The 27,546-nt window shown below is 49.1% G+C and overlaps 3 protein-coding genes across 3 annotated transcripts; 2 read left to right on the forward strand and 1 right to left on the reverse strand.

Annotated features, from left to right (window-relative positions):
- Nucleotides 1-2,660: 2,660 nt before the first annotated feature.
- On the forward strand, nucleotides 2,661-4,485 carry LOC6542348 (cytochrome P450 9b2). The gene is given in 5 exon segments (XM_001970630.3): nucleotides 2,661-2,906; nucleotides 2,969-3,234; nucleotides 3,237-3,445; nucleotides 3,509-4,145; nucleotides 4,207-4,485. Coding segments are annotated over 5 exon segments (1,485 nt in total). The 5' UTR covers nucleotides 2,661-2,700; the 3' UTR covers nucleotides 4,374-4,485.
- Nucleotides 4,486-5,010: 525 nt separating this feature from the next.
- Nucleotides 5,011-7,285, forward strand: LOC6542337 (cytochrome P450 9b1). Its single transcript, XM_001970631.3, has 5 exons — nucleotides 5,011-5,266; nucleotides 5,321-5,828; nucleotides 5,886-6,522; nucleotides 6,579-6,748; nucleotides 6,819-7,285. The coding sequence occupies exons 1-4, from the start codon at nucleotides 5,061-5,063 to the stop codon at nucleotides 6,743-6,745; spliced, it is 1,518 nt and encodes a 505-aa protein (XP_001970667.1). The 5' UTR covers nucleotides 5,011-5,060; the 3' UTR covers nucleotides 6,746-6,748; nucleotides 6,819-7,285.
- LOC6542395 (protein espinas) lies at nucleotides 7,254-27,546 on the reverse strand. The gene is made up of 6 exons (XM_001970633.3): nucleotides 26,293-27,546; nucleotides 15,883-16,477; nucleotides 15,057-15,170; nucleotides 14,400-14,528; nucleotides 9,877-10,080; nucleotides 7,254-9,710 (listed from the first exon to the last, which is right to left on the reverse strand). The coding sequence occupies exons 1-6, from the start codon at nucleotides 27,282-27,284 to the stop codon at nucleotides 8,292-8,294; spliced, it is 3,453 nt and encodes a 1,150-aa protein (XP_001970669.2). The 5' UTR covers nucleotides 27,285-27,546; the 3' UTR covers nucleotides 7,254-8,291.

Genomic DNA, 27,546 nt, shown 5'->3' on the forward strand with positions numbered 1-27,546 from the left:
ATTCCCCTGACAGCCTGGCGCAGGCAACTTCATCAGGCATCCGCATCCACATCCGCATCCGCATCCGCATCCACATCGTCATCATCATCGGGCACATCATGAGGCTCATCAGCATCAACTTGTCTGTCCCTACAACGCCCCAAGAGCTACTAAATTTCACGCAATCACGACCACACACACAGAGTCCTTCGTCCTTCTTGAATCCTCGTCGCTTTTTTGTGTGCTCGCAACTGCCTACTAAAATATTTAGTTGCTGGGAGTCATTGACAAGTTTGCAGACAAGGTTCTTCGGTCTTGTGGTCTCTTTATGCTCCTTGATGAGACGGATACGATGCTGTCAGGTGCGCTGTGCCTGTTTTTCACCTATTCCCCCAGCCTCCTCACCGCCTCACTGAGGAAAACACGCCGATCCTGAAATTATATTTCAAATATATCAAACCTAAACAATAAAAAGTAAGTTTCCAGATGTTTTTCAGAAGATTACGATTAAGATTGAGAAGATTCCCTATACTATATATCCTCCTTTAATGGTATACCAAAGTTTTTCTCAGTATACCGATTTGCAACCCTCGTTTTTACGAGGCCACAAACGTATTAAACCGTCATTGAGAGCGTTTTGATCCAGGAAATGATGAAAAATTCACCAACCAATATTTAAAAAGCCATCAAATCAAAGAAAGTGCAACAATGTGTGATCACAAATCGGGAGCGGTCCCCTGATTGTGGGTATCCCTTCAACGTTTAATATCTCATCAAGTGTTGCGCTTTACGACTACTTAAAACCCCATAAAAAGCGAAACAAAATAAAACTGTGGCAGGACTAGGCAACTGAATCCGAAACAAAATCAACGCCCAAAGCCGTAAATTTCCCTCCGTCGGTTGCAGAGGGTTTTCCGAGCAAACTGCTGAAAGGAAAGCGAAAGGAAATGCAAAAAGGGAAAAGCACAGCAGCAATAGCTACAAAAGCAGCGACAGCAGCTAGATTTAATGATGCAGCATGATTTGCGCATAAAAAGAAGCGAAACAGAACGGAGTGAAATAGAATAGCTGGGCGGCGGGGGCGTGGCAGGAGGCATTATAGCCTGACAGACATCGGGAACTGCTGGGCAGCTTTGATAAAATGCAGCTCCCCCGTCCACAATCACTTACGTCCTCGCAGGCTCTGTATGTTTGGACATGTATATCCTAGCACTTTAGTCGCGCATGAAATGTTAAAGGACCTTCATGTGCGACAAGCGGGAGTTTTAGGAGCTTAGTTTTCCGCGCATGTATGCAAGCTATGTGTATGTATATGTGTATAGGGGATTTCGAGTGCATGCCTGCTCCAAAGGGGTGAATAAACCCTGCGAACTCGGAAAAGCTAGTGGATCCTACAATACATTGTCTGAACCTCATATTACACATACATTATACTTCCAAGACGTTAATTAGCCAAGTTTATGGAAATATGAATTGTGCAAATATCAAAGACAAATTAGGGAATTATCTTCACTTGTCTATATACGTTTATATAGTTAGATAGCCGCGACATTTGATCGCATTTACTTTCTTCTTCGAGCCGCGTCTTATAAATATTCAGTTTGGCAACGATATGGCTACAAAGTTTCTAAGCCCGACAACAGAGAAGCAGAAACTAAAACACAACTTAGTTCGGTAACAAAACCGTCTAAATATTTAATTATATTTCTCCCATTACGCCTGCGGCTGAATTTGTGTTTTAACCGTTTGCTTGTCATTATGCTTTTGTTGGTGGCTTCAACCTTCCGTCAATATGTTAAATATTCAAACTGTGGGCCCAACATCAACAAAACTATGACTCAAACCCGTCTTGGCCAGGCTTACATCACATCCAGTGTGTGCGACACGATAAACTGGAGTTCTAGCAGAGTGACATAAGCACTGGGCGATGGGAAAAGCGAAATAATATGAAAATAGTTAGGCATGCAATATCACCAGAAGTTTTGGAGCAAACTTGTCCAGCTGAAAATTTCCAGGCATAGCCTTTCTTTCTTTGAAAAGAACTCGATGAAAACGTTGGCTTCATTTCATCAACCAGGTCTAAATCACGCACCCTTATCTCCATTTGAGAACAAGTCCAAATGGGCGATGAAATACAGTAACTGAAAATCGAAATACTTTTCGCTGCCATAGGCGGCAAACTCTTGAAAGAAAATCAGATATCTGCTATCAACATTTTGGTTTGCCAGGTTTTTCAGCTCTTTTTGCGATTGTTTTCCACACTATCAATCTTAATTTCGCATGGCATTTGAAGAGCGTTCAGTAGCTGAGAATAATATATGTGCAATGTTTACAAATGCGACTTTACTCACATTTTGTTGCCCTGTGTAGGTATTCCATGTCACAGATTAGATTGCCGTATATATAGGCATTTGATTAGACTCTTGGAGAGCAGAGCGTCTCTAAAACACTCGTAGATACAAACAAATCCGTAAGTGCAAAGCACAACAGTTTGCTGTAGATTTTGCAGGGACAGCGGGCTAAGAGCGAAGTGTTCTGTGTCTGAGTAGGCTAAGAACCTGGCTAAGTAAAAGCTTGAAACCTGTCGAGAGCGTAAATACTGCTTACCATATTCGTACACACGTATATATGACAGTGGCCCGTATAAATTGGCGTGGCGGGTAATTGTGATAATCAGTTTGCAGTGTACGGAACAGTTGGTAGTACGCTCATTGCCCAGAAATGGTACTCCTCGAAATTTGTGTGGCCCTTGTGGTCATCGGTTATCTGATCTACAAGTGGAGCACGGCCACCTTCAAAACCTTTGAGGAGAGGCAGCTATACTTCGAAAAGCCGTACCCCTTTGTGGGTAATATAGGTGCATCAGCCATGCAGCGGGCCTCCTTCCAGAAACAACTCACCGAGTTCTACGAACGCACTCGTGAACAGTGAGTAGCTATGCGGCTGTCCTCGAGCTATTGAATCTAACAGACTGCTCATCGAATTTCAGCAAGCTGGTGGGCTTCTTCAACCTGCGCACCCCCATGATCACGCTCAACGACCCGGAGCTGATCAAGAAGATCTGCGTCAAGGACTTCGACCACTTCCCCAACCACCAGCTCTTCATCAGCTCCAACGAGCGTCTGATCAACGACATGCTCAGCGTGATGAGGGACCAGCGGTGGAAGCACATGAGGAACACCCTCACTCCGGTCTTCACGGCGGCCAAGATGCGCAACATGTTCACCCTGATGAACGAGAGCTTCGCGGAAGCCTTCCCGGCAGAAAGGGATTCGAGGTAGACATGAAGGTACTGTGCAACAAGCTCTCCAACGACATCATCGCCACTACCGCATTCGGACTGAAGGTGAACTCGTACGACAACCCGGCAAATGAGTTCTACGAGATCGGGCAGTCGCTGGTCTTCTCCCGAGGACTCCAGTTCTTTAAGTTCATGCTGTCCTCCTTGGTGCCCAAGATTTTTGGCGTAAGCTTGCCAATACTCGTTGTGCGCTGAGAAGATTACATATTCGAGCTTTTCCCCTTTCAGTTTTTCAAACTTACTATCTTCGACTCCGCCAAGGTGGATTACTTTGTTCGCCTGGTGGTGGATGCCATGCAGTACCGGGAGAAGCACCACATCACCAGGCCCGACATGATCCAGCTTCTGTTGGAGGCCAAGAAGGAGTCGGAGGACAACTGGACCGACGATGAGATCGTTGCCCAGTGCTTCATTTTCTTCTTCGCCGCCTTCGAAAACAACTCCAATCTGATCTGCACCACCGCCTACGAACTGCTCCACAATCCCGATATCCAGGAGCGTTTATATGAAGAGGTGAAGGAAACCCAAGAGGCACTAAAGGGTGCACCTCTCAGTTACGACGCCGTGCAGAAGATGACCTACATGGACATGGTCATCTCCGAGTCCCTTCGCAAGTGGACTCTGGCCGCCGCCACCGATCGCTTGTGCTCCAAGGACTACACGCTCACGGATGATGATGGCACCAGGCTGTTCGACTTCAAAGTAGGCGACCGGGTCAACATACCCATTTCTGGGTTGCATTGGGATGACCGCTACTTCCCGGAACCCAGAAAGTTTGACCCGGAGCGATTTAGCGACGAGCGAAAGGCTGACATAGTGCCCTACACCTACTTGCCCTTTGGCGTGGGACCCCGGAACTGCATAGGTCAGTCAATCGAAGTGTTAGGATGTGGAGCAAGGATTCAATATGAACATTTTCTTTACAGGAAACCGATATGCCCTGATGCAGGTCAAGGGTATGTTATACAATCTGCTGCTGCATTACAAGATCGAGGCGTCTCCGAGGACCACAAAGGATCTGTGGGGATCCGCGCGTGGATTCAACTTTACTCCTAGGTCCGGGTTCTGGATGCACTTGGTGCCGCGAAAATAGGCTGACTGATCGGTTAGTTGCTTACAAATATGTATATGTTTTCTGCTTATTATGTGCACACACTATTTAATATCAAATAAATAAAATATGGAAGAACCTATTAATTAATCAACTTGCGGTTCTAGCTCAATAAATAAGAGTAAAAAAACAAGAAAGGGTGCCTCGACTACCAGATACCGGTAGCTAGTAAATAAATCTGCAACTTTGTTGCGTGGAAAGAAAATGAAGCAGCTACAATAAAATATCTCTCCGTTAAAAGGTACAAGTGAAGGACTAGTATTACCTTTAGTATCATAGAGCGGCGCAAAAGCCGGATTTAACTCATTGCGATTGAATCTTACACACCCAAAGCAGTTTAAAGATGTATCAGTTATGGGGAAAAGATTATTATAATTACTGATATCAAGTACGAGTACGACAAGTGTGCCTACAATGACACCTTAGCTGATGATGGGTAGGGGAAAGGCAAGGCAAGAACTGAGTTGTTTACCCGAAAAAAGCTACAATTATTAGATAAGAATATAAGTAAACAAATCGATGGGAGCTTTGTACTCACTAGCTGTTCTCAACTTAAACAGCAGAGAGAGCAAAAGATAAGATTTCAATGTGTGGGTCCATTTAAATAAATAATAGTAACAAAAAGCACTCGCCAATTTCAGTTCGCTGTAAGCACTCCAAGTGCTAGAAATGGCTTTTGTAGAAATACTCCTCGTCCTGGCTATCATCGGCTTGCTATTGCTCCAATGGAGTACTAGCACCTTTAGGGCTTTCGAGAAGCGGAACATATACTTTGAGAAACCGTACCCGTTTGTAGGTAATATGGCTGCATCGGCCATGCAAAAGGCCTCATTCCAAAAACAAACTTCAGAGTTCTATAATCGCACTAGGCATCAGTAAGTGGATCATTTGCGGTGTGTGAAATATCAATGTATCTTGTGAAATTCCAGCAAACTAGTAGGGCTCTTTAACCTCCGCACCCCAATGATCCAGATAAACGACCCCCAACTGATTAGGGAGATCTGCGTTAAGGCCTTTGACCACTTTCCCAACCACCAGCCACTAAATATCCCGAACGAACGTCTCGTTAGCCACATGCTCAATGTGATGAGGGATCAGCACTGGAAGAACATGAGGAGCGTCCTGACCCCGGTCTTCACGGCGGCCAAGATGCGAAAGATGTTCACCCTGATGAACGAGAGCTTCGCGGAGTGCTTGGAGCACCTGAGATCCTCCCAGCCTATTGCTTTAGGTGAAAATGCTTTTGAGCTGGACATGAAAGTGCTTTGCAACAAGCTCTCCAACGACGTGATTGCCACCACGGCTTTCGGACTAAAGGTTAACTCATTCGTTGACCCAGGGAATGAGTTCCATACGATCGGGCGAACGCTGGTCTTCTCACGGGGCATGCCGTTCCTTAAGTTCATGGTGTGCCTACTTGCACCGAATGTGTTCAATGTGGGTACCTTGGAAGCGAATGAAGTTCACCATAATTGTAACTGTGCCTTCCAATAGTTCTTCAAACTGACTATCTTCGACTCCGCCAAGGTGGATTACTTTGTTCGCCTGGTGGTGGATGCCATGCAGTACCGGGAGAAGCACCACATCACCAGGCCCGACATGATCCAGCTTCTGTTGGAGGCCAAGAAGGAGTCGGAGGACAACTGGACCGACGATGAGATCGTTGCCCAGTGCTTCATTTTCTTCTTCGCCGCCTTCGAAAACAACTCCAATCTGATCTGCACCACCACGTACGAACTGCTTCACAATCCCGATATCCAGGAGCGTTTATATGAAGAGGTGAAGGAAACCCAAGAGGCACTAAAGGGTGCACCTCTCAATTACGACGCCGTGCAGAAGATGACCTACATGGACATGGTCGTTTCGGAGTCGCTTCGCAAGTGGACTCTTTCCGCAGCAGCAGACCGCCTCTGCTCCAAGGATTACACACTCACCGATGATGAAGGCACCAAACTCTTCGAGTTTAAGGCAGGGGATAATATAAGCATTCCCATCTCTGGGTTGCACTGGGATGAACGCTTCTTTCCGCAACCCAGGAGGTTTGATCCAGAGCGATTTAGCGGGAGGCGAAAAGGCGATTTGATACCCTACACTTATTTGCCATTTGGGGTCGGACCCCGCAGCTGCATTGGTGACTGAAACCAAGGACCTATTGCATTACATTGAAATCTATCTTCTATTTTTCAGGAAATCGCTATGCTCTGATGCAGGCCAAGGGCATGCTGTACAATCTCATGCTAAATTACAAGATTGAGGCTTCACCAAAAACCACCAAGGATCTATGGGAATCGGCACGCGGCTTCAATATAATTCCCTCGACCGGATTCTGGATGCAGTTGGTGTTACGTGAATAGGATGTAAGTCGAAAGCTCATCATGTTATACGATAAAACGAGAGAAAGCTACAGACGGGTTCCTCGACCATCAGATACCCTTTAATCGGCACGTGGCGTCAACATAATTCCAACGACCGGATTCTGGATGCAGTTGGTGTTACGCAAATAGGATGTAAGTCGAAAGCTCATCAAGTTATACGAAAAAGCGAGAGAGAACGCTACAGACGGGTTCCTCGACTATCAAATACCCTTTAATCGGCACGTGGCTTCAATATAATTCCTACGATCGGATTCTGGATGCAGTTGGTGTTACGTAAATAGGATGTAAATAGGATGTAAATCGAAAGCTCCTCATGTTATACGATAAAACGAGAGAGAACGCTACAGACGGGTTCCTCGACTATCAGATACCCTTTACCTAGCGAGATTTCAGACTTCTTCTGAATTTACATTGCCAGGATTTGTGGAAGTCCGGATTACTGCTGCAGTAGGTTCCCCGAGAATCGGTTAATTAAAAGACGGATCAATTGTTAAGAATAAAATACACAGACATATATTTTACTTTTGATTATGTTTCCATACACACTTGTTGATATAGCATAGCTTAGAAATAAGTTTCGTTTAACTCTCACTGGTTGGTTACAAAAGTATTCTGGACACAAGCTTTTATATAACAATTTCCTTTCGCGCCGCGGAGAAAGCACGCAAATTACATAAATGCTTGGCTCGCGAACAAAAGAATCTTCAATTCGATTTGATTAACAAAATGTCCAAAGAAAGAAAAGAAACCGCAAATGTGGCAAATGCTAATGGCTTCACATATCTGTGTTTCGCTTTGCTGGAAGTTTGGAAGTTTATTTAGCGTTCTGCGATGCCATTTTAAATTATTGCACGTTTGGCTAAGATACTTTCACTCTTTCGGAGATTCTTTTGTTGGCCATCGATAGGATTTCGCTGGAGTTTATTGTTCGTTGATTGTGATGATTGTGGTCTCTACTTTTCGTTTGTTTTGTTCGCCTAGTCTAGCTCTAGAAAAACTTAAACCTACGGTAATGCCCCCGACTGGGCATGTGTATATGAATATGCAAATATGATATAGTTTCAGCTTTGTACAACGATTTCTCTCATCTCTGATCTCATATGTTCCTTCTTATTAAGTGTATTATACATGACGATATGTTATTTACAGCCACGGTTGCCATTCAATACAAGTATATAGTTAAAACCGCGGGTCATCCCATCCCTATATACATTTTTAAACATTAACCCAGACTTACTTCAAGTCCAGAACCAATCTTTTTTTGTTGGGGTTCTTCCCTCAGTTGGCAACCGTGCTAAAAACTCCACTCTTAAACCTCATTCCACAGCTACACGCTGTACAGCCTTCCGTTGCTGCTGTGCTGGGAGTTGGAGTGGCGGGGCTTGCCCAGTCCGAAGAAGTTCCACACTCTCCGCAGGCAGCCGGGCTTCTTCTCCGGCAGCATCAGACTCTGCTCCTCCAGGATCGTGTCCAGGATGTAGTAGCTGCTCAGGTTGAAGGGCGGCGGCGGCAGCATGGGGGGTGGTCAGGAAATCGTGCAGTTCTTGCTCTCATGCAGGATCGCCGGTGCGCCGCCCACGGATGCAGCGCCTCCTCCGGGGGCGAGGGTCGAGTCCTGGGCCATCTTCTTCTTGCGCTCGTAGGCCAGCGCATCATTGGGCACGTAGGCTACTCGTACTCCGCCGTAGTGTTTCCGCGCAGGCAGGCGGTACACGTAGTCGTCCATGTCGCTTGAGGAGCTGGAGGAGCAGGTGGAGCAGATGCTGGCCACGTCGCAGTTGTCCAGGTTGTTCAGCAGGTTGAGGGGCGTCGTTCCCACCTGTGTTTGGGCGTTGTGCAGGCGGAGGTTCGTCTGGTTGATCTGCATCTCCGAGGAGCTGCGCGACTGGTTGCGACGCCTCCTCCGCCGCCGCGCATTGGAGTTATCCGTGTAGCTCTTGGAGCGCGACATGGTGTCCTGGACGCTGTGGAAGCGCACCTCCTTCAACGGCCGGTTGTCCAGCTGCTCGTCGTCCACTTCCTCTTCGGCCGGGTGCTCCTGATTGCGATTGTTGGCAAAGAGCTGCTCGTAGCCATCGTGGGGCAGCTCCCGCACCGGCTCGTTGTCCAGCTCCAGCTCGTTGGCCAGTTCCTGGGTGCTCTGCGTCAGATCGGAGTTGCTGGGCGAGTTCAGGTTGATCTTGTCGATGCTCTGGTAACTGTGTGAGTCGTCTGCCTTGGAGAGCAGCATGTCCGGCATGGAGTTGGTCAGAGTCTGGGTGTCTCCGAAGATGGACTTGTCGCCGGCACAAATGTTGTCCAGGCTGATGCCCAGCTCGGTGAGGTCAATGGGCGGTGGATGGGCCGGACGTGGCATGCCGGGAACCCCTCCTCCGAGCAGCAGATCTGCCACTCCAGCGGCCTCCATGCGCTGCCTCTCCTGTCGCTCGAGCAGATCGCCGGCACTGCCCGTGGCCTTGGGGTGACCATGGTGGGCCTTCCGACCCGGATCCCGCTCCCGCTCTCCCCCTCTGCGCGGGGATCTAGCTATTTGGCTGGAGGTGGAAGCCCGGTGAGTGGGTCTCAGCTGTGGACCCGAACTCGTATCCGACGGCGTGGGCGGCTCACCCTTGCTGCAGGCGATGGAGCAGTAGATGGTGCCTCTCCGGGGCAGGAAGGGCCGCCCCAGCAGCGAGCAGCGGCAGGTGCAGCAGCTGAAGCACTGGTCCGTCGCATGCCAGTGCTGCCCGTCGTGGCTCATCTGGCCCTGGTCCACGCCGATCACCTCCCCGCAGTAGTCGCAGTACTCGGCGAACATCGTGTCGAAGCAGGCCAGACAGTACGGTTTGCCCTCGCGCATGATGTACCGCTGCCCGCCCAGCTGGTGCTCGCACTCCTGGCAGGCGAAGTGCTTCATGTGCCACGTCCTGCCCTCCGCCTCCGTGCACTCGTCCGAGAAGATGATCTGGAAGCAGAGGAGAACAGGCGGATAGCGTCTTGTTAGCGAGGAGGATTCACACTGGACGGCCTAGCACGTAAAATGCTTTAAGTTCTCTGCCGCAGAAGTTAAACATTGTGGCTTCCTGCCACATTTCCTTACCGACTTGCCCAGAAATTTTAAGAGTACTCACCTCATCGCAGGCGGAGCAGCGCGGCTTCTGGGTTTCGGCGTGGTGCCGACCGCAGTAGAGGTTCCCGTCCCGCTGGAAGTAGATGAGGTCCACCAGCAGCTCCTTGCAGACGCTGCACACAAAGCAGCCCGGATGCCAGCACAACTGGGCGCCCAGCCGCTGGGCGAAGACCACGATGTCACCGCCGGACAAAGGCTCCTCGCACTGAAAGGAGACAGCGGGCAGGAGGGGAATAGCGGGAGTGAGTTAGGTGAATCGTACGAACGGGAGGAATATGCTCAAGTTCTGCGAGCGATAAAAATCTGCAGCGTCTGGTTGCTGGCGGGGCAGAAATATTTAAGCGACTATAAATGCTAAATAACGGTAATAAAACGCTTAAGCTCAACGCCCCACAACTGGGAAAAGCGACCAGGAAAAGCCGCCAGCCAGAAAAGTCCTGGCTCGAGTCCTGCTCTGCGGTTCCCCCTCGAATTTTCCAAGGCGGAAATCATGCAAAAATAGCTGCCGGCCATGTGTCCGTGTCAGCCCCGTGTGCTCCTCCTCCTCCTCCTTCCTCCCCAGAAGTGCTCCTCTGCGGATAAGGAAACGCTTTAAGTGGAGCTGGCTGCTGGGAAATTTCTGGAAACTGAAAACTAAAAGCTGAAAACTGAAAACTGAGCAGTGCGGGCAGGAAGTGCCGCTTTTAATGACTCCTGGCAAGCCACGCAGCTCGAGACTCGTTAAATTTAAACGCGCTCGCATAATGAACTCGTTTCGCCCAAAAGGGTTCGCAACCACGGCCAATGCCGGTGACGTTTTTGTGTCCCTAAATTAAGGATCTAATTGAGTTCGCTCGGAGGTCAAACCGTCGAGAGGGATAATTCCAAACTAAGTGCTCGCCTATGCTGAAATGGGTATATCAACTTATAGCTACACAACTGAGAGTCTAGAAAACACCTTTTATTAGAAATGCCACCTCAATCTACCAAGAAACTATGTGTATTCTGTTGTATTTAGTAGATATTTGTCGGTTTTCCAGCCCAAAAACTATTTATGTAGCGAAGCTTTAAAAGTGAGGGTGTGCTCAATAGATTAATATTTCACTCATATACGGGTATTATTACTATCATATTACTATATAATAATATGATTGCAGTATGCAGGGCGACAATGAACTAATTTTATTAATTATAATAAATTAAAACTAAGCCAATTCAGCTAGGAAAAACCTTTAAATGAAGCTTTTTATTTTGCTTTTACTTTTAAATTCCTCGTTTGCTCTATTTGGTTTACTCAATTCACACCTGTCTGCAGCTTCTCCGGCATAAAGCAATTAGCCCGTCCGCCTTAATATATGCAGAATCACCCAGGAAGCGACACATGCAGCTCCTAGGAACCGAAGCAACCCTAGTTCCCTGCCAATTCGCACCCTCATTTCAGACACTTCTGCAGACGGCTCCACGCCGTCTCCGTTTTTGGGTTTGGCGGTTTCTGGCGCAGGCAAATTATGCAGCCCCACCACAGAGCCACCGCAAAGGATTCGGGAACCAGGACCCCCAGTGCCAATGCCATTGCCGTTGCCATTGCCGTTGCCAGTCAGCCAGCATCCTGGAGAAGGAGCTGCTTAACTTTCCAGGCTATTAAACCTCGGCGCGGGCGAGGCGCCCGTCCTGGACCCACTTGCTCCACCGAGTTGCCGCAATCAGCATTTACTTTTGCAAGCCATTAAGCATTGACAGGCGAATAGCCGGGGTCCTGACTGCGCGCGGTTGATAATTTCCCGGGGCGTAAGTGGCTCCCTCTATGCGTCGTTAATTGTTTGGCAGCTCCAAAAATTTATCGCCTCGGGCCACGAAAATCATAAAAACCTCGCAACCTCGAAACCTCGGAGCTGCGCAGGACACACTTTAATTAGGCAGTTCCCCCCTTCCTTCCACCGAGCTAATGACGCATTGAGGGCGGAATGGAATTGTCCTTGCACTCTGGCGTGGCTAACCCCAGAAACTCTGCAAAAAACTTTACCCGCAGGCAGCTCTTTAAGTAGTTTCTGCGGTGGGCACAAAGTGCTAAAGTTCCAAGGACCATGGATCCCAGGTCCCGGTCCCATTCCCCGCATCCAACCAATGGATGTTCCTAGGCCATTGATTAGTTTGTCTGTGAAATCTGTGCACTTAAAATGACATTTTTCATGGGACTGCCAGCCCGGCTAAATGTCATGTAAATAACAGCAATCGCTGCTCATTTATCTTATCAATCCAATTAATCCCAGTTGGCTGTTGGCTGTTGGCTGCCGCTTGTTTGCAGGCACTCTGCGCCAGACAATTATGCTATTGACAAATTGTTGCCGGCGGAGCCATCGCAGCACCTAGCTGAACTCGAATGACCCGGGGGCGGGCGGCGAGGAGAGTCCTTGCTAACCCATTTCGAGTCCGGACTAATCCCACTCGGGATCCGGAGCGGCAGACAGGCGGGCAAGACAGTGTCCTGCCCAATCCCGCGACAGACCCACCAGCAATCTCCCCCAAAAAGCAACTCAAATTATTAATGACGCTCGTTATCATGCCCTTTTCAGTACATAAACTTTTCGCTCAACAGCCACTGCGCTTTACCTTCGTTGCTGGTTGTTTTTGTTGCTATGCTCCTGCCACCTAGCTGCACTGAGCAAAATTCAGCTACACTTTTCATGCTACTAGTCAACAGGACAGCAAATAAATGAAAGGTCAGGTACGACTCTTAATCAAAATGAACTTAATTTAATTGGTACAAACTCTGAGAATTACTGAAGCCATTCCAGTTTTTTCTCTACATGTATTTCTTGCTGTAAAGTGCCGAGTCTGAGACAGCCTTTCTTGTAATTATTTCATTGTTGCCAGGACGACCTTTAGTGTCACATCCTTGTCAAAACTTCAGCTTCCGCTCGTTGCTGTTCGTGCGGAAAATCTGTCAAAAAGAGCGCCCCTCCTTCCGCCGCTCGATTCCATTATTTTTGGCCAAAATCATTGCCAGTTGGATGTGACACACGTTTGCTACTCACTTACGCTCGACTGACTGCCAAGGCTTCCTGCCCTTGTGGATTCAGGATACGGGATTCAGGATTCAGGATCATTGAACGTTTTCATAAATTTTCCCTAATAATTTCCCCATGCTTTCCACGCCATTCAATGGGGTGACTCCGGGCTGAGGCCTTTGTTCGCATTTTAACGTCCGTTTAGCAAGTCAGTTATGGTCTGTGAATTTTAAGCACTTTTTCCGACTGGGGATGGCTCCGATTTTCGAATTCCTCTAAAGCTTATCAGATTCCACATGGCAACGAAGTGGAAAGTTTGGCGAAAACGCCCACGCGATTCCATGGATTTTTCCTTCCTTCATATACACATATATGTATGTCTTAATTTCCATTTTTAAATGCATATATTTAGCCAATAAATTCTATTCATTAATAATTCTAACAGTGAAGGTAGCCAAATGCCACTCTATTAGATATTTCAAAGTAATCCAACGTGGCTATAGTCGTGTGCATAAGTTTGGCAAAGTTTCCGCCAGGTTCACACTGATTATTCGGGACTCTAATGAACTCCGACCTCGGGGCAGAGTCATAATAAACCCGAGTCGTCTGCCAATTTGGACATGCCACATGAAATCAGACGCACGCACACGACTCCGGGCTAGTCCCAATCCGGCGGGTTCTCATTCGGCGGGGCACGTAGCAGACGGATCCAAGGACCAGACCGACGGATCGAGGTTCCAGAGCGGCCAGAGAGGATCCGGCCAGTTCCCAGACACGCAGCATGCGGCACAAAGTTTTTAATAAGTTTTACGAGTGGCGGGCGAGTGTGAGCACAATAAAATCGAGCTGCCAACTATCAGCCGGAAAAGTGCGAAGCTGACGATGACCAACTCCAACTGGTGGCAGTGGAGGAAGTGGAGTGGAGCAGGTCCTCCGACTAGCAGGTCATAACAATGCAAATTTCCCAGACCAGTCCAGACTGCGAAAAGACGCAGGAGGCACTGTGGGTGCCACTGCTTTATGCCACTGCCATTGTGCTTGAATGCCATTTCATTGCGTCTTTGGTCGGCCACTCCATTCGGTTTCGCGCGAGGAAAACTGTGGAAAAGGAGAAAAGCTGCCACTGCGACTCTCTTAGCCTTTATGTTGTCAGAGCCAAGTCAGCGCAATTGTTTTTGCAACATTTCATTTCCCTCGCCCTGCGCCAGCTGAAAGTGTACTTAATGAAATCTTTTTGTCATCTTTTACTTCGAGACGTTTGAAAGTTGCCAACACCGGCCGCCCAGCACCTGCACCCCGCACCCCGCATCCCGTACCCTCTGATTCCATTGTTTTTCCGGGCCATTGTCAATTTTTCCCCGCTTTGCGAGCGGGCCAAGAAGGAATCTCTGGCGCAAAACTTCGCCCGCCCGGGCACAAATGAAATCGAAACGACTCCTCATCTTCATAATAAAATGCAAATTTCTGCAACAATTATGTGCGCGGGAGGGGCGCAAAAGGGGCGGAAAGGGGCAGTAAAAGTTGGTTCCAAACTTACCCCCTTGCAGGGTCGCTCGTCGGACAGCAGACGGACCGCTCCGCGGCCGAGGGCCTCCCGCTTCCTTTGGGCCGAGAAGATGCGCAGCTCCTTGCGCTCCTCGTCGCTGAGCGAGTGGCAGTAGCGCACCTGCAACAGACACGTAGACATGGACGAAAAAAGTTAGCAGGAAGTCAGCTTCGGGGTTCCTGAATTTTAATTAAGCCAACTCAAAAGGCGGTGGCAAGTTTTTAATCTCGCCGGGCCTTTTGAGGCGGGCTCTTTATGTTCTACACTCAATGCCCGCACCGGGGTAATTATAAATTTTGTCACAACGAGATGCCCGAACTTCTTTTTCAGCAAGCACTTTAGAAATACAGTGTTTAAAAAACTTGGAATAAGTTAACTTGGATTTGTAATTTAATTAATACTCCGCTTCCTCCTCTACAAAATACTCTTCTTCTACTCATTTCATAGTAATCCTAATGCAGATGGCATCCGTTAAATAAAGTATCGCAAAAAAGATTACATCAAAGATATATCCGGAAAGCAAAAATGAATATATATTTAAGTAGTGCCCATCCCTTTACAACTGATGTTGCTGTTCAACCAGTTTGGAAGCGGCCAGTTGGTTTTAGCCAGGCCAGAACCAATGTGCTGTCTTTGGCCAATACTCACTTCGTTATCTTGCGGCGGCAGCTGGTGCAGCAACTGCTTGACGCGATACTTTTCGCCGGGACTGTTGACGTAGGGCACTTTGTCGTCCGGCAGTTGACTGAAGTACAAGCGGACCTGGAAGTGGAAAATGCAAGGCGGAAGGTTGGATTAGCTTCCGATTAAGCTTACTGCAAGCTTACTGCTGTGGGATGTGTTGAATTTGGCCCACAAAATCGTGTCGCAATGCTCATGAGAAAAATGAATCGAGGAAAAGGAAAAGTGCAGGCCGACTTCGGCTTTTCCCAGGCGCTTTTATGTAAGCCTCCGCCCGAAAAATATCGACAGGCATTTCAAGCTCTAATTGCCGCCAAATGTATCGGCAATTTAATTACAAAACGCTTTCGCTGTCCGCCAGATACAAATACCGATGGCGATTCGGGAGCGATAATTTTCGGTTTTTTCAGCGTGAAATTAAAGTGGTGTCCAACCGATTTCCTTAAGCGCTCAACTGGCCAACGACCAGACCTGAACTGGATTTGGTTTTGGTTTTGACTTGGGAATCCGATGGGGAGACCGTGGAAAATCGATGGAAAGCAAGAGCTGCCAGCGGCCCCAAAAGGCAACCACCTCGCCCGAGATTTCACTTAATTTGTTGCGACAAATCGGAACACATGTAAGCTACTCATCATCGTGCTGAAGATACTGGGCTTGGTTGGGTGCAAACACTCAAAAAAATAAGTTTGTGTTTTATGAAGACAAGAATGAGCAATAACTTGCGCGTAAATTTGAGCTGTGGATATAACCCAGTTTTCTTGCAGTCTGCCACTTTTGCCGGAGGTTTTCTTACCTGGTCGGGCCGTAGACCCGGCGGCACCCAAGTGTACTCCTCGAGGGCGCAGCCGCTGTCGTCGTCCGACTGCGAGTTCCGCTGGAAGTCCAGCTGCTGGTGGTGGCTGTGGTGGAAGCCGTGACCCGCGACCGCCGCCGCCGACTTGTAGCCGGCGGTGCGGAGCGGGGAGGCCACCGAGTTCAGCGGCAGGTGGCTGGGCGGCTGGCAGTGGCGGCGCTGCAGCGGGGACACGAAGCGACCCGCTGATTCCGGGGCTCCGCCACTGCCCCCACTGACTGCACTGCCCCCGCTGCCCCCGCTGCCGCTGGAGGCGGCCGAGGGCACGTCCAGGTGGGCGGTGGATGCCACCTGGCTGACCGCCGACTCGGGGCGTTGCGAGTGGGCGGCGAAGGTCAGGCCCGTGCCGCCCGCCTCAATCTGCAGCAGCTCGCTTTCGGTCTGCGTGTAGTAGCTGCTGCTGGGCGGATGCTGCTGCTGCGGATGCTGCTGCGGATGCTGCTGCGGATGCTGCTGCGGTGCCTGCTGCATGTTGCCGGAGGAGCGGGGTGCGGGCGTGGGCTTGAATTTTCCGATGACTGGGTTGGCCTGGGTGCTGCAGAAGATAAAAAACGAGAGGGAAAGCATTATGAGCTGCCCAGCTTACGAAACAATCATTGGATATGGTTTCTAGTTTTCTGAGTGGTTAAAGCTGGTCAAAAGAAAGCGAGACTGAACTGTAAAGTTAATACGCCATGCATTTCGATTAGTTTACACCTGGGCGTGGTGGGAATACAAATTTACAGACTTTGTTTCATGATAACCTGATTAAATTCGCTAAGCAGCTGAACTCAGATCTGATGCTGATTAGTTTTGGCAGCACCATATAAATCTGCTTCCCGAGAACTTCGTGTGCGGAATGCCATGCCGTCTATTATGCCCCAAATCGTTGCCGAATCCATCTGCGCGACTCATCTGCAATTAGCCGGCTGGACTAGCGGAATAGTATTCGTTTTGAGAGCCCGCAGGTATTTCGAATGACTTTTAGGCGCAATTACGGCGCAGCTGCATGCGTGCAGTTGTCCAATCAAATCTGATGAAACCCCGAGTCCGAGCTGCCGTCATAAGATTTGCTGCCACTCGCCTGACCGCTGGCCACAGTGGAATCTTCTCCGCGCCGCTTTCTGCGGTACTTTCACTCGGTTTGTGGCACGCCGCGCGATTATGCAGCCAAGCAGAGACGGCCGACAGATTCCTGGTCATGTTGCGGCCCATTTGGGCCTTCCTACCTCATGTGATTGTGTGGCAATTAAAGTCATTTGTTTGGCTCGGAGGTGAGCGACTGTGAGTGCTGTGTGAAATATTAAACGTTTGCCCTGCATATCGAATTGCACAACATTCGGAGCATGAATAACAGCCACACGGAGCCATTAGGCCTGCCAGCATTTTTATTTACTAATCAACGTGAGAAGAAGCCCCAACCAATTTGCCATTCCACCGAAAGCGACCCGCTGTTTTATGCAAATCGAACAGATCTCATCACAATCGGAGCTTAGCCTTCTGCTAATGAAGCTGAGCCCACAGAAAGTGAATGCCACCGAATGCCACTGAATGGCTGAAGAGGTTTTGGTGGCATGAAGGTGCATTAGCTACTCTCCATGTGCGCATTAGTACCACACGGATGACCAGGAGCCATTAGCACCTCCATAAGGTTGCTTTGCTGTTGGTTGGGAGAAAGTTTCGGCCACTCTTCTCTTTCTTTGCGGCTGCCAATGCAAATTTCATTTGCTTTGCGGATAGGTTCGGTGCCAAAAGTTGATCGATCACAGGGTACTTTCTAACCCAGAGCCAACTGCCGCCGGCCAGGGCGTAATCTGTCACCCGATGAATTGGTAACTGGCGATTGACTTTGGTAGCGGAAAACAGCGGCAAGCGCAGGGCCAAAAGACAAAGAGCCACGCCAGATCAGATCGGTTCAAATCGCAGCTCCAGCTGCCGCATATGGAACATGCCACTTTTCGGCCTAGACGCGTTCCGGATTTCGGTTTTCTTTTTTCGGCCAACAGGTTTCTGTTGACTGTTTTCCACACGGCTGCATGCGATTTCTGCAGCAAACGCCACCTCGCGAGGCGCAAAGTACGAAAAATACGCTAAAATGCCGCTTGGCCAACTACGGATGGCGGCCTGGACATATACATAAATTTGGGTTAAGAAGATTTTGAGTTTATTTGGCTTGATGTCTGTCATTTCCTTGATGGCCCGTCGCAATTGCGCACGTCTGAGGATAATTAAAAGTAAATTGTTTGGCACTCCGATCGGTTGAAAATGGCCGAGCGATCCACAACTGTCAATCCGGTCTCTTTGCTTTTGGCTTGGCCAACACCGAGAAGTCGGCGTCATTTTCGGTATTTTGAAGACACTTTTGGGAATTAAATGCGGTCACCCGAGTTGTAAGCTTGTAAGTTTGATAAATGACTGGTAAATATAAAGGAAACTGCTTTTCAATACAATGATTTGGCCCTTAGTAATAACCCCAAACCCATTTAAAAAGCCGAGCTGCGAGCTGATCTAATACCATCCATCCCATTCGCTGCTTATTAACGGACTTCTGTTTTAGCAATTTCATCACGTTTTGGGTTGCACAAATGCCAACTGCAGCCGTAATAATATCTCAATTATGTGCAACACCACAGTATCGATGGCATTTCTATTCGCTCCGCAGATTGCCGCAGTCTTTGTGTTTCCACGATTTCATTAAATTTTAGACACGCAGTTTCCCCAGAAAAAGCCGCAGCAGGAACACGTAACTGGTTCAAAATCATTTGGGCCTCGCTCAGCTCAGATGCCCCGAAACCCGTTTCTTCCAATGGGGCTCCTATTCTGGGAAATGCTAAATGCACTACGACACAGAACGGAGCAATTGAGGCAGCAGCGCCAGGAATCGACATTAATACGTAACATGCAATTCTTAATAATTGAAAAGAGCCGGGCAGCCAATCCGCATTGAATTACTTTCACAATTGGCCGAAAGATAAACGCCGTCTCGGCCGGGTTAAGCCGTGTATTAGGCCTAGTAATGCTTGATTATCCATGACCAGCACACGATCTTCGATCTCAGATCTGCGTTCTCCGATCTGCAATCACCGATCGAGCATCCCATTTATATCTGGCCAGGGGGCGTGGCCATGCGGGGCATTCCGGGTAGGGCACATTTCGAAATCTCGTTCATTGGCCCCCCAACTCGTGACCTTGTTGCGTTGCGTGTTCCATTGTCTGGCCCGAACGACTCCCAAACGACGCGGAATGCCGCAATTTATGCCCCCATGCAGCGGAGTTTCGGGTTAAACTGCGCGTTTGACTGCCTTTACGTCACACGAATACCCAAAGCCCCAACTGCAATCCATCGGATACGAAACCGGGCCGTAAGCCAAACAAAAAGCCGTACATGCAATCGCGTCATACTCGTATGTTGCACGTGTTGCTGTCGCTCAGCATTTTATGCGTTTTGACTGGTTTTCCCTCAGCTTCTTCGCTTTCTTTATGGCTTTTTGTCCGAGCATGAGCACATTTTGTGGCCCTGTCTGCCGCTCGAGCCCCACCTGGAGCCAGCTGGAATCGGGACCTGGACGGGGACACCACTGGCTCTGGGATTGGGTCTATGCCGGGCTTGGGGGCCAGTCGGGCCCGTTGCACGAGTTCCGCGGATTTCTGTGTGTGTGTGTGTGCTGCAACGCCTATCTAAGTACCGCCTGGTGATTTAGTGCAGCGTTACCGTTAGGCGGTACACGTTATTCGCCACTCCAGAACCCGGCCAGTGATAAGCCATAAGCAATGAGGCAGGAGCGTAGGCGCGAGATATTTTCGGGGGAACTTGGAAATGGGGCAGTTCCACAATCTATTTCCAGATGATACGCGTGTTGATTGTGCCAAGGGAATACAAGGGAGTTAAACTGAAATAAGTAGTTACTAAATTCCTTTCGGGGAGTCCTGAGCCCCCGAAACCCCCTTCAGCGGATGCCACTCCCTGGTGTAGATGGCCAAGTCAAACAAGAGCATCTGGATCTTCGTTTTCAGCAGCGGCTAAGATGCATAATTATTCGCAGGGGCGAAAAGAGGAATGGGCCAGCCCACACTGGCAGTTGCGATTTGGGAGCAAGTTGCTGATGCTGCTGCCGCTAATGTCGCGGCATTGCATGTTGCATGTTGCTGGTGGCTGGTGGCTGGTGGCTGGTGGCTGGTGGCTGGTTGCATGTGGGGCGAAGCCCAACTCCACTCAAGGCAGGTTTGAGTCGGGTTTGAGCCGAGTTTGATTCGCGCTCGTCATTAACAGCTTTTGCTTAATTTTATGCAGCTTCTCCAGCCTTCCAACGTCCTTCTTGCCACGCTGTCAACAACATTGGACACGTTTCAGCGATTTCCATGTTGCATGGCTCGCTCTAATTTATGCAAAATGTTGTTCTTCTTCTGTAATTCGCCTCGTGTATTCGTTCGCTACTTGTTCGCTCTTTTTGCGTCTGCCGGAGGTATTTTTCAATACTTATGGCCAACTGGTAGGCTGGCTTCATTAGGCTGCCGAGTTGATGGCCAGGTTTTTGTGGGCTTATTGATTTCCCTGACAAAATGCTACTCTGTTGCCGGACTTTCATGTGTTTTTAAAGCTCCATATGTATCCGATATTTGACGGGTTCCGTTGTTTTGGTCTCGTTCCCAGCATACAATTGAACCATTTAGTTAGCTGTGAATTCCTGGCACAAAGATTACTTGCCAATGATACGAGGCTCCCACAGGTCTTAGACATAAATTAAATATCTCCTCTAATTTGGTGTGCTCCGCTTAATGATGATGATGATGATTGAAGCCGGTGATAAATGTAATTGCTTTCTTGGCAACAATCTCTTCGCGTCTCTCCCATCAAATTAAGGCACATCAAAGCAGAGATTACATTTGGGAATCGGAGAGGGCACAGTAAGTTGATTAAATTAAAGTGCGTTAAAATCCTACGAAATAATTGACGCGGCCCAAGACTCTTTTCGGAGAAGCCCCCTGAAATTGGAGGAGCTCAAAGAAGGCAGAACAAAGAACCCAGCCAAACAAAAAACAGAGTACAACTTATTGTCTGTGTTCGTATGACAGCCAAGCAAATCCAACCGAGCGTGAAACGCGAGCAGCGTTCCAAAAGATGGATGAATGGCTGAATGGCTGAATGGATGGACGGCCAACAGGTGGGCAGGTCTCTGGGACTTCTGGCTCGCCTGTTGGAACGTGGGAATCTAGTTTCGGCAACGACAACCCGGGATGGCCAAAAGCAATTACCGAAAATAATGCAACAGTCCAAACACTCCCTCGGGCGGAGTTGTTGCCGTTCCTGCGGTTGCAGCGCACTGCGCTCACCCGCTCGAGTCGCCTGGTGCCACTGATTCAGCTGGCCGTGACCGCAGTGGTGGAGCAAGTGCAGCCGCCTATGACCGCTCTGGTTCGGCTCTCTGCTCCGCTGATCAGCAAAAGGCCGAAAGGATGTTTGGTCCCATAATTAATGATGGCATACATAGCATACATGGGCTCAAAACGCTGAACTGTTTTCTCACGCACTACGAGTTTTCAATTTCCAATTTTCCATTTCCAATTGGAGTCCCATTGGGGCGTAAATGGATTATCTTTGCATGCGTTTGATCAGCCGCCGAGACTTCCTTCGTGAAACAAGCGGACAGGCGGACTTGCGGACTTACGGACAAGCGGACAAGCGGACAGGGGGACTTACGGACAAACGGACAAACATGGCTAACTGTAACTGTAATGGCAATCGCCATACCAATGTCAAAATCGTGTAGGTCCCCGCTCAGAACATGACAACTGACAAAAGCAACAAGCATCTGACAGACAGGCGACAGGGAGGGAGACGGCGATACGGTGAACGGTGTGGGACAGGGACGGAGGCTGAGCAAACAAACATCGGAATCAGCATCTGCATCAGCAGACAACAACAACATTTCAATTAACAAAGGAGCAGCAGCAGCAAGGGGCGGTGGGCTGGACGGCTGGGAAAGTCGTCTTCTAATCGCCGCCTGTCAAAATAAAGTTGTGTGGTGCATCGCTGAGGAGCCTCCTTAGGCCCCACGACAGAATACACCGCTAGAAACTGGACCACTTTCCTATAGATACGAAACTGGGGCTAGTTCTGAGCTTCAACGTAATTTAAGGCAGTGCTAAAATGGATTGATGGCCTGCCATCAAAGTGAGAGGCCTCTAAATGTAAGCTTCTCCCATTTATTATTTCGCTCAGTGCACTGTCAAGTCCCCAGCATTTCCTAGGCGCATTCATGTGTATCTGCTAAAATGCGCAATTAAGCCATCAAATGTTTGGCCTGAGTGTCCAAGCGACTTGACACTGCCACAAGCAACAGCCACACAGCCAACCGAGTCCAATGGCCAAGACCAAGTTCGCATTAGACTAATGCACTTGGGTGCAACCAGGAAGCAAGCATCCAGTCCGGTCCGCATTCTGGTCTTTGGCTGCCGCAGAGAGGGAAATTGGCCAAGTGCGAAAGCCCCACTGCCGACTTTTACTGCCTCTGCTAATGAAGCCAGAATGGCCGAGGCCGCGAACAGGATCTTGTTAGAGCGTCTGGGCGGAGAACGTCCACGGGCATATATCCACAGATCCGCAGATCCGCAGATCCACAGATCCACAGATCCGTTAGGAGCTGGCTCCAATTTATCAGTTGCCATTGCAGGGCTAGTCTTGGCCATGGCCAAGAGCCCAGCGGCGTCTCATTAACGCTTCCAGTCGCGTAGGCGGCGCGACATGTGCGGATTGATGCTGACGATTGTGTTCGAGTTGACCCCACTCACGTCCCATCTCGTTGCACTGGGAAAAACGATTTGATCTATTCCGGGTCTTCCGCCCTTCTGCCTAATCTCATCTTGGACACCTTAGATCAGCTCCTCCGTAATGGCAAGCGCTTTAATAGCCCCGTTAAGCTTTAAATTATTCATTTTTCCGATGTGGATCTGCCGTAGGTGGATGTGCCAGGCTGACAACACGTGTTTTTCAGCAAATTGCTATCTGGAATCGGCGGAGTCGGAATGCATCCATCTGCGAGCCGGCTTTCTCCGCATAGAGCCGCGCAGATGGGGGCGAAATTAATTTGCGGAAATCGCGACGCTGGAGTGGCTTAAATATTTCAGGCGAATCACGATTATCAACTTGAATTCCAGCGATCGGCGATTCGGCCAGACACTTTCACAAGCTTTTCGGCCAAGTGACATTTGTGCCAGTTTGCTACTTGGCTCGATTTGCATTCGGTTCTCATTAAGCCACCGCCGTCTGATTGATGGCAATTTCTAAAGTTTGTATTTTTAGAGCTCGCCTGGAAATCAATGCTTTGTGTGGGCGACTGGAGATCTCGGCAATTCCACTTGGTGATTGTCCAGGTCTAGACCCAAGTTGCCACAATTTGGCAACGATTTGTAAGGGGCATGACAGCACAAAACGGCCTTTATGCTGCCTTCCCACCTGTGTTTGGCCAACAAAGCGATGGCCATTAAATTAATTACACGGGCTGCTCCTCCGCTCTCCTCCGCTTTCAATTAAACGTAAATTACGAAATTAAACGCCGTAATGCGGCAAACTGGTTATCGACTTGGCCGCGTCCCGATCGTGGCCAGAACACTTTACTTGGCTCACACACGCTCCCAAACAGCAACCTCTGACTTGTGGCCACTAAATTGACTCCATCCTGATGCGGAGCTCCTCAGATCCGTTCATATCCGCACGGGGCATCCGCGGAGAAAAGATAATCAAAATCGGCCGGCAGAACAGGAAATATAATGAGCTTGCCAAGAAACGCCCTTCAATTTGGCCAGCCTTCCCTTCCCCTTTGGCCCACGGCTTGTTTGGCTAATTTTACTTGCGGTTTTCGATTTTATTTCATAAACACATTTTCTGCTTACAAAATGCCTAACTTCCCCTCCTGCGAGCCGCCACTTATAGATTATAAATTGAGTTTCCCCCAACTCGAGGCGAAATCAATCAACTCTTCTGTCTTCTTCCCCATTCACTTGTAAATCTTGTTTTTGTTAATGCGTTTTATGGATTCACGATTAGGTGTTGAATCAATAAAACGAGCGTTCTGACTGCCCAGCCACTTTGAGACAAAGACTCAGCATTTCTTATACAACATTTGGGCCTGGGATTGTGTCACACATCTTGGGGTTTTCATTTTCTGGAGAGCGACTGTTGGGTTTGCTTGGCTTCGTTCGCTGACAGCCAGCGAAATTGGCCAAAACGCCCCGCGAAAAAAATAATTTGAAAATTTGTGTGCCAAAGAAAGGCCAAAGAAAATCAGCTCCACTTCACCGAAGCGCTGAGCACTGAAGGGGCGTTACTTGATGTGTCCGCGAATCAGTTAAAGTCAGATTATGGCCCGGACGTTCCTGACCAGGCCCCTTCCCTGCCCTTCGCGATTGTGGGCCTTTTGCCATTTCAATTAAAATGCCATATATCACGGCCAAAAGGCTTTCGCTCCAACTCCAATCCATTCCACTCCCAACTACTGCGCACATCGAATGCAATTAAAATCAAATGCGTAGCTCTTTCTGAAATCAAAGCAAATCGTAAACCGATAAGTGCGGACTGGACCCCTCGGGTGGTCCATGGACTAGCCCCTTGCTAGCCCCTTCTGGCCAACTTCAATTAGCCAGGCCGGAAAAAGAGGGCCGCCGGCGGACCCCACTTATTTACTTTATTGTTGAGATTCCTATGCAAAGTGTTCGGCCGCCAGGCGCTTAATTATGCTTTAAGTAGCCGCCAGTCAATATTGGGCTTGGTTTATTTAAACTGCGTATTTAATAGCCCCCTGATTGTGAATGGGTCGCAAGGATGTGGATCTGGATGTGGATCTGGACGTGGATGTGCATGTGCGTCTCAAATTACAAAGTTCTGTTCGAGGAACTGATGGCTCACTCTTTCCAGCAATATTTATGGCTGCACCCAAAACAAAATCTAATTAACAGTTTGCGTAGATTTATGAACAGAAGTCCATGCAAATGAAGTCTGCAAGCGGAATGCAGGGAATACAAAAGATGGCAAGGCAGAGATGGCAGAGATGGCAAAGATGCCGAAGATCTGAAAGATCTGAAAGATACAGAATACCTTCCAATGAGGGGCACTCAGTCAGGCGGCAAAGAGAACTCAATTTATGAAGTCGACGGATGGAATTTATGAGGCTGCAGGATGCAAACACAAGGTGACGGGCGAGCGGAGGAGAAGGACCTCGGGAGGATGGGCTGCTGCCAGCTTTATTTAACCACTGCTGTTGCCACTTAGCTGCATGCAATTCATTTTGCGGTTAACAAAACTCGACAGAAGGAGCCAAGGAGCTAAGGAGCGAAGGAGGAGCACGTGCTGGCCACTAAAATGATAAATAACTTTCCGGTGCCAGTTTTGCAAATAGTCGAGCATTAATAACACCTTCTTAGCGAGCCCAGAAAGTCGCCTCCAGCTGACAGAGCCTCTTATGGCGGATTATTTGTGCCATTATTCGAGGGCGACCTGTAGGATTTGCACTTTCAGCACAATTGAAACTGATACGCGTAGATACAACGGCTGTTGATCAGGTGAAAATTAAAACTCCGCTCTATTTATACGCCGCCAAGAAGGAATGATGCATTCCTTAAGATCTGATCTCAATTGAATTTATCGAAAACAATGTAAAATCTAATCAGTGGTGGAAATAGCAATGAAGACAAACAAGAGTCGTGAATGAGCTGATCCACTTATTTAAATTTTAGTGTGTGAATTTTCAGTGTGTGAATATTGTAGGATTAATTCCACATTCACTTTGCAATCCCAAAACTGCAAACCAAAGGGCGAAAGACAGCACAATTGTCCACTAGTTTATTATCATTCAAGCAGTTGCAATAGTAGTCGGTAAATTGTTTGGCCTTCGTATTGCTCTTTCAATAGTTGTAAAACAACATTGGTAGAAAGTGGCAGACCCACATTTTCAACGGCAGCTAAAAGGTATTAAATTACACTTCCAATATTATTAACGCAACGCAAGTCAGAAATCTATAAAGCTGTCAGCCTGCCAACCCACTTTAATGTGGGCCTTGTCTAAAACTTTGGATAGCCCATTTCATTCGAGGAACCATAAACTATGATTCTAGTGATTAGAAAACGAATCCTCCAGAACCCAACTGCTGCTCACTTCGGACCAGGGATACGGCTCATATAAAGCTATTAAGCAGTCATCAAATTGGGCCGTAAACTGCCGACTACGTCGCCCGTTTTATAGTCACTTAAATTGGAAAACGCAAAGCTCATCAAATGGATTTCAAATTAGTTGGCCACATTCCCGCCGCCAGCTCCGATTTCCCCGCCCAGTTATCGCCGAGAGTTATGGCCATTAGAGATAGCCGGTGGAGACTTACGTTTTGGAAGCTGTCGCTGCCGGCGCTGGCGGCCTCTTTGAGTGGCCATCAAACCTGGCCAATTGTTCTTCAATATCGCTAAGCTGGATATCGTCAGCAATGGCCTTGTTGAAGTAGCAGTGGGCCTCCCTGCTGCTCCCGCTCCTGCTCCTGTCTACCTCGAGGAGCTGCTCCGTATCCTTGGGATTCAGCCAAACGGCGTTCCTGTTGCGGCAGCGGTTCAGGTTTCTCAGGTCGCCAAAGGGCAGGAGCTGCTGCCCCTGGATCCTGGCTATCTGGGAGGGCGTCAGGCTGCCGGTCAGCATGGCCACCTCCACGTCGTCGTCGGTCTCCCCGTTGCAGGAGATACCCGAGGAGTGAAACTGCTCCTCGCTGCTCAGCTTCCTCTGCACGCAACCGGATGACTGGGCCACTGCCATGGCCAAAGTGGGAGCTGGGGATTCGTTGGGCAGCTCCAGGGCTATTTCGTAGGGTGCCAGGGTGATCGTGGCCTTTGGCTTGGTCTTGGCTCGCACTGCCGACTTAATGATGCACTTCGCGGGGGGATTGCTCCTGCTCTTGGAGCACGTGGACTTGCCACTCTGCTTCCTGGGCGTCAGCTTGGTCACCGTCGATAGCCGGGACTGCTGTCCAGCCCCTATCTGCGGCATTTTCGGTGGCTGCACCTGCTCCTCCAGCCGCCCCCGGCTAGCCAGGCGCTCCCTTTCCGCGGACACAGCCCTGCGGCGACTCCGCCGTATGCTGGGCATGTTCCGGGGGAAGAGCTTGCCCGCCTCCGCCTGGGAGCTCTTGGAGAGGCTGTCGCAGCTCCGGTGGCGGGTGGGACTGCCGCTGCTGGCGGTGGTGGTGGAGCTGTCGCTAATTGTGGTGGCCGTGTTGGCCAGCACCGAGGAGCACTCGCTCAGATTGACGATGTCCCGGTAGTTCCTCGACTGGTCCTGCTTGCCCACCTGCAGCAGCCGGATCTTCCACCAGCGCTTCTTCGAGAGCATCGCGGTGAGTGAAACGCGCGTCAATCACGGGTCGCGGGCCAATCAATCAATTGACACATTAACGAACGGGGAACACCTCAAGCAGTTGGCAGGTATGCGGCGGCCTGCAATTACCGTCGCCAGCAATTAACGGGCGATCCGCTTGCTCCAATTACGTGCACTCGCGTTCGGATACGTTTGGATACGTTGCGGATTGGATTCTATCTGTCGGAAGAGCAGCACTCGCACCGCTCGCTTCGGGGCTGCTCAAACAACTGAAGAC

This window comes from Drosophila erecta, unplaced genomic scaffold (genome assembly GCF_003286155.1).
Source record: "Drosophila erecta strain 14021-0224.00,06,07 unplaced genomic scaffold, DereRS2 tig00000055-arrow-pilon, whole genome shotgun sequence".
In the NCBI taxonomy this organism is placed as follows: domain Eukaryota; kingdom Metazoa; phylum Arthropoda; class Insecta; order Diptera; family Drosophilidae; genus Drosophila; species Drosophila erecta.

Excerpts from the sequence above, each read along its gene's own strand:
- LOC6542395 (XM_001970633.3), bottom strand. The coding sequence starts at position 27,284 with ATGCTCTCGAAGAAGCGCTGGTGGAAGATCCGGCTGCTGCAGGTGGGC. Across the intron at positions 16,478-26,292 it reads GCAGCGACAGCTTCCAAAAC|CACCCAGGCCAACCCAGTCA; the intron begins GTAAGTCTCCAC and ends TATCTTCTGCAG. Across the intron at positions 9,711-9,876 it reads GCTGCTCCGCCTGCGATGAG|ATCATCTTCTCGGACGAGTG; the intron begins GTGAGTACTCTT and ends CTCTGCTTCCAG.
- LOC6542337 (XM_001970631.3), top strand. The coding sequence starts at position 5,061 with ATGGCTTTTGTAGAAATACTCCTCGTCCTGGCTATCATCGGCTTGCTA. Across the intron at positions 5,829-5,885 it reads TTGCACCGAATGTGTTCAAT|TTCTTCAAACTGACTATCTT; the intron begins GTGGGTACCTTG and ends GCCTTCCAATAG. Across the intron at positions 6,523-6,578 it reads CGGACCCCGCAGCTGCATTG|GAAATCGCTATGCTCTGATG; the intron begins GTGACTGAAACC and ends TCTATTTTTCAG.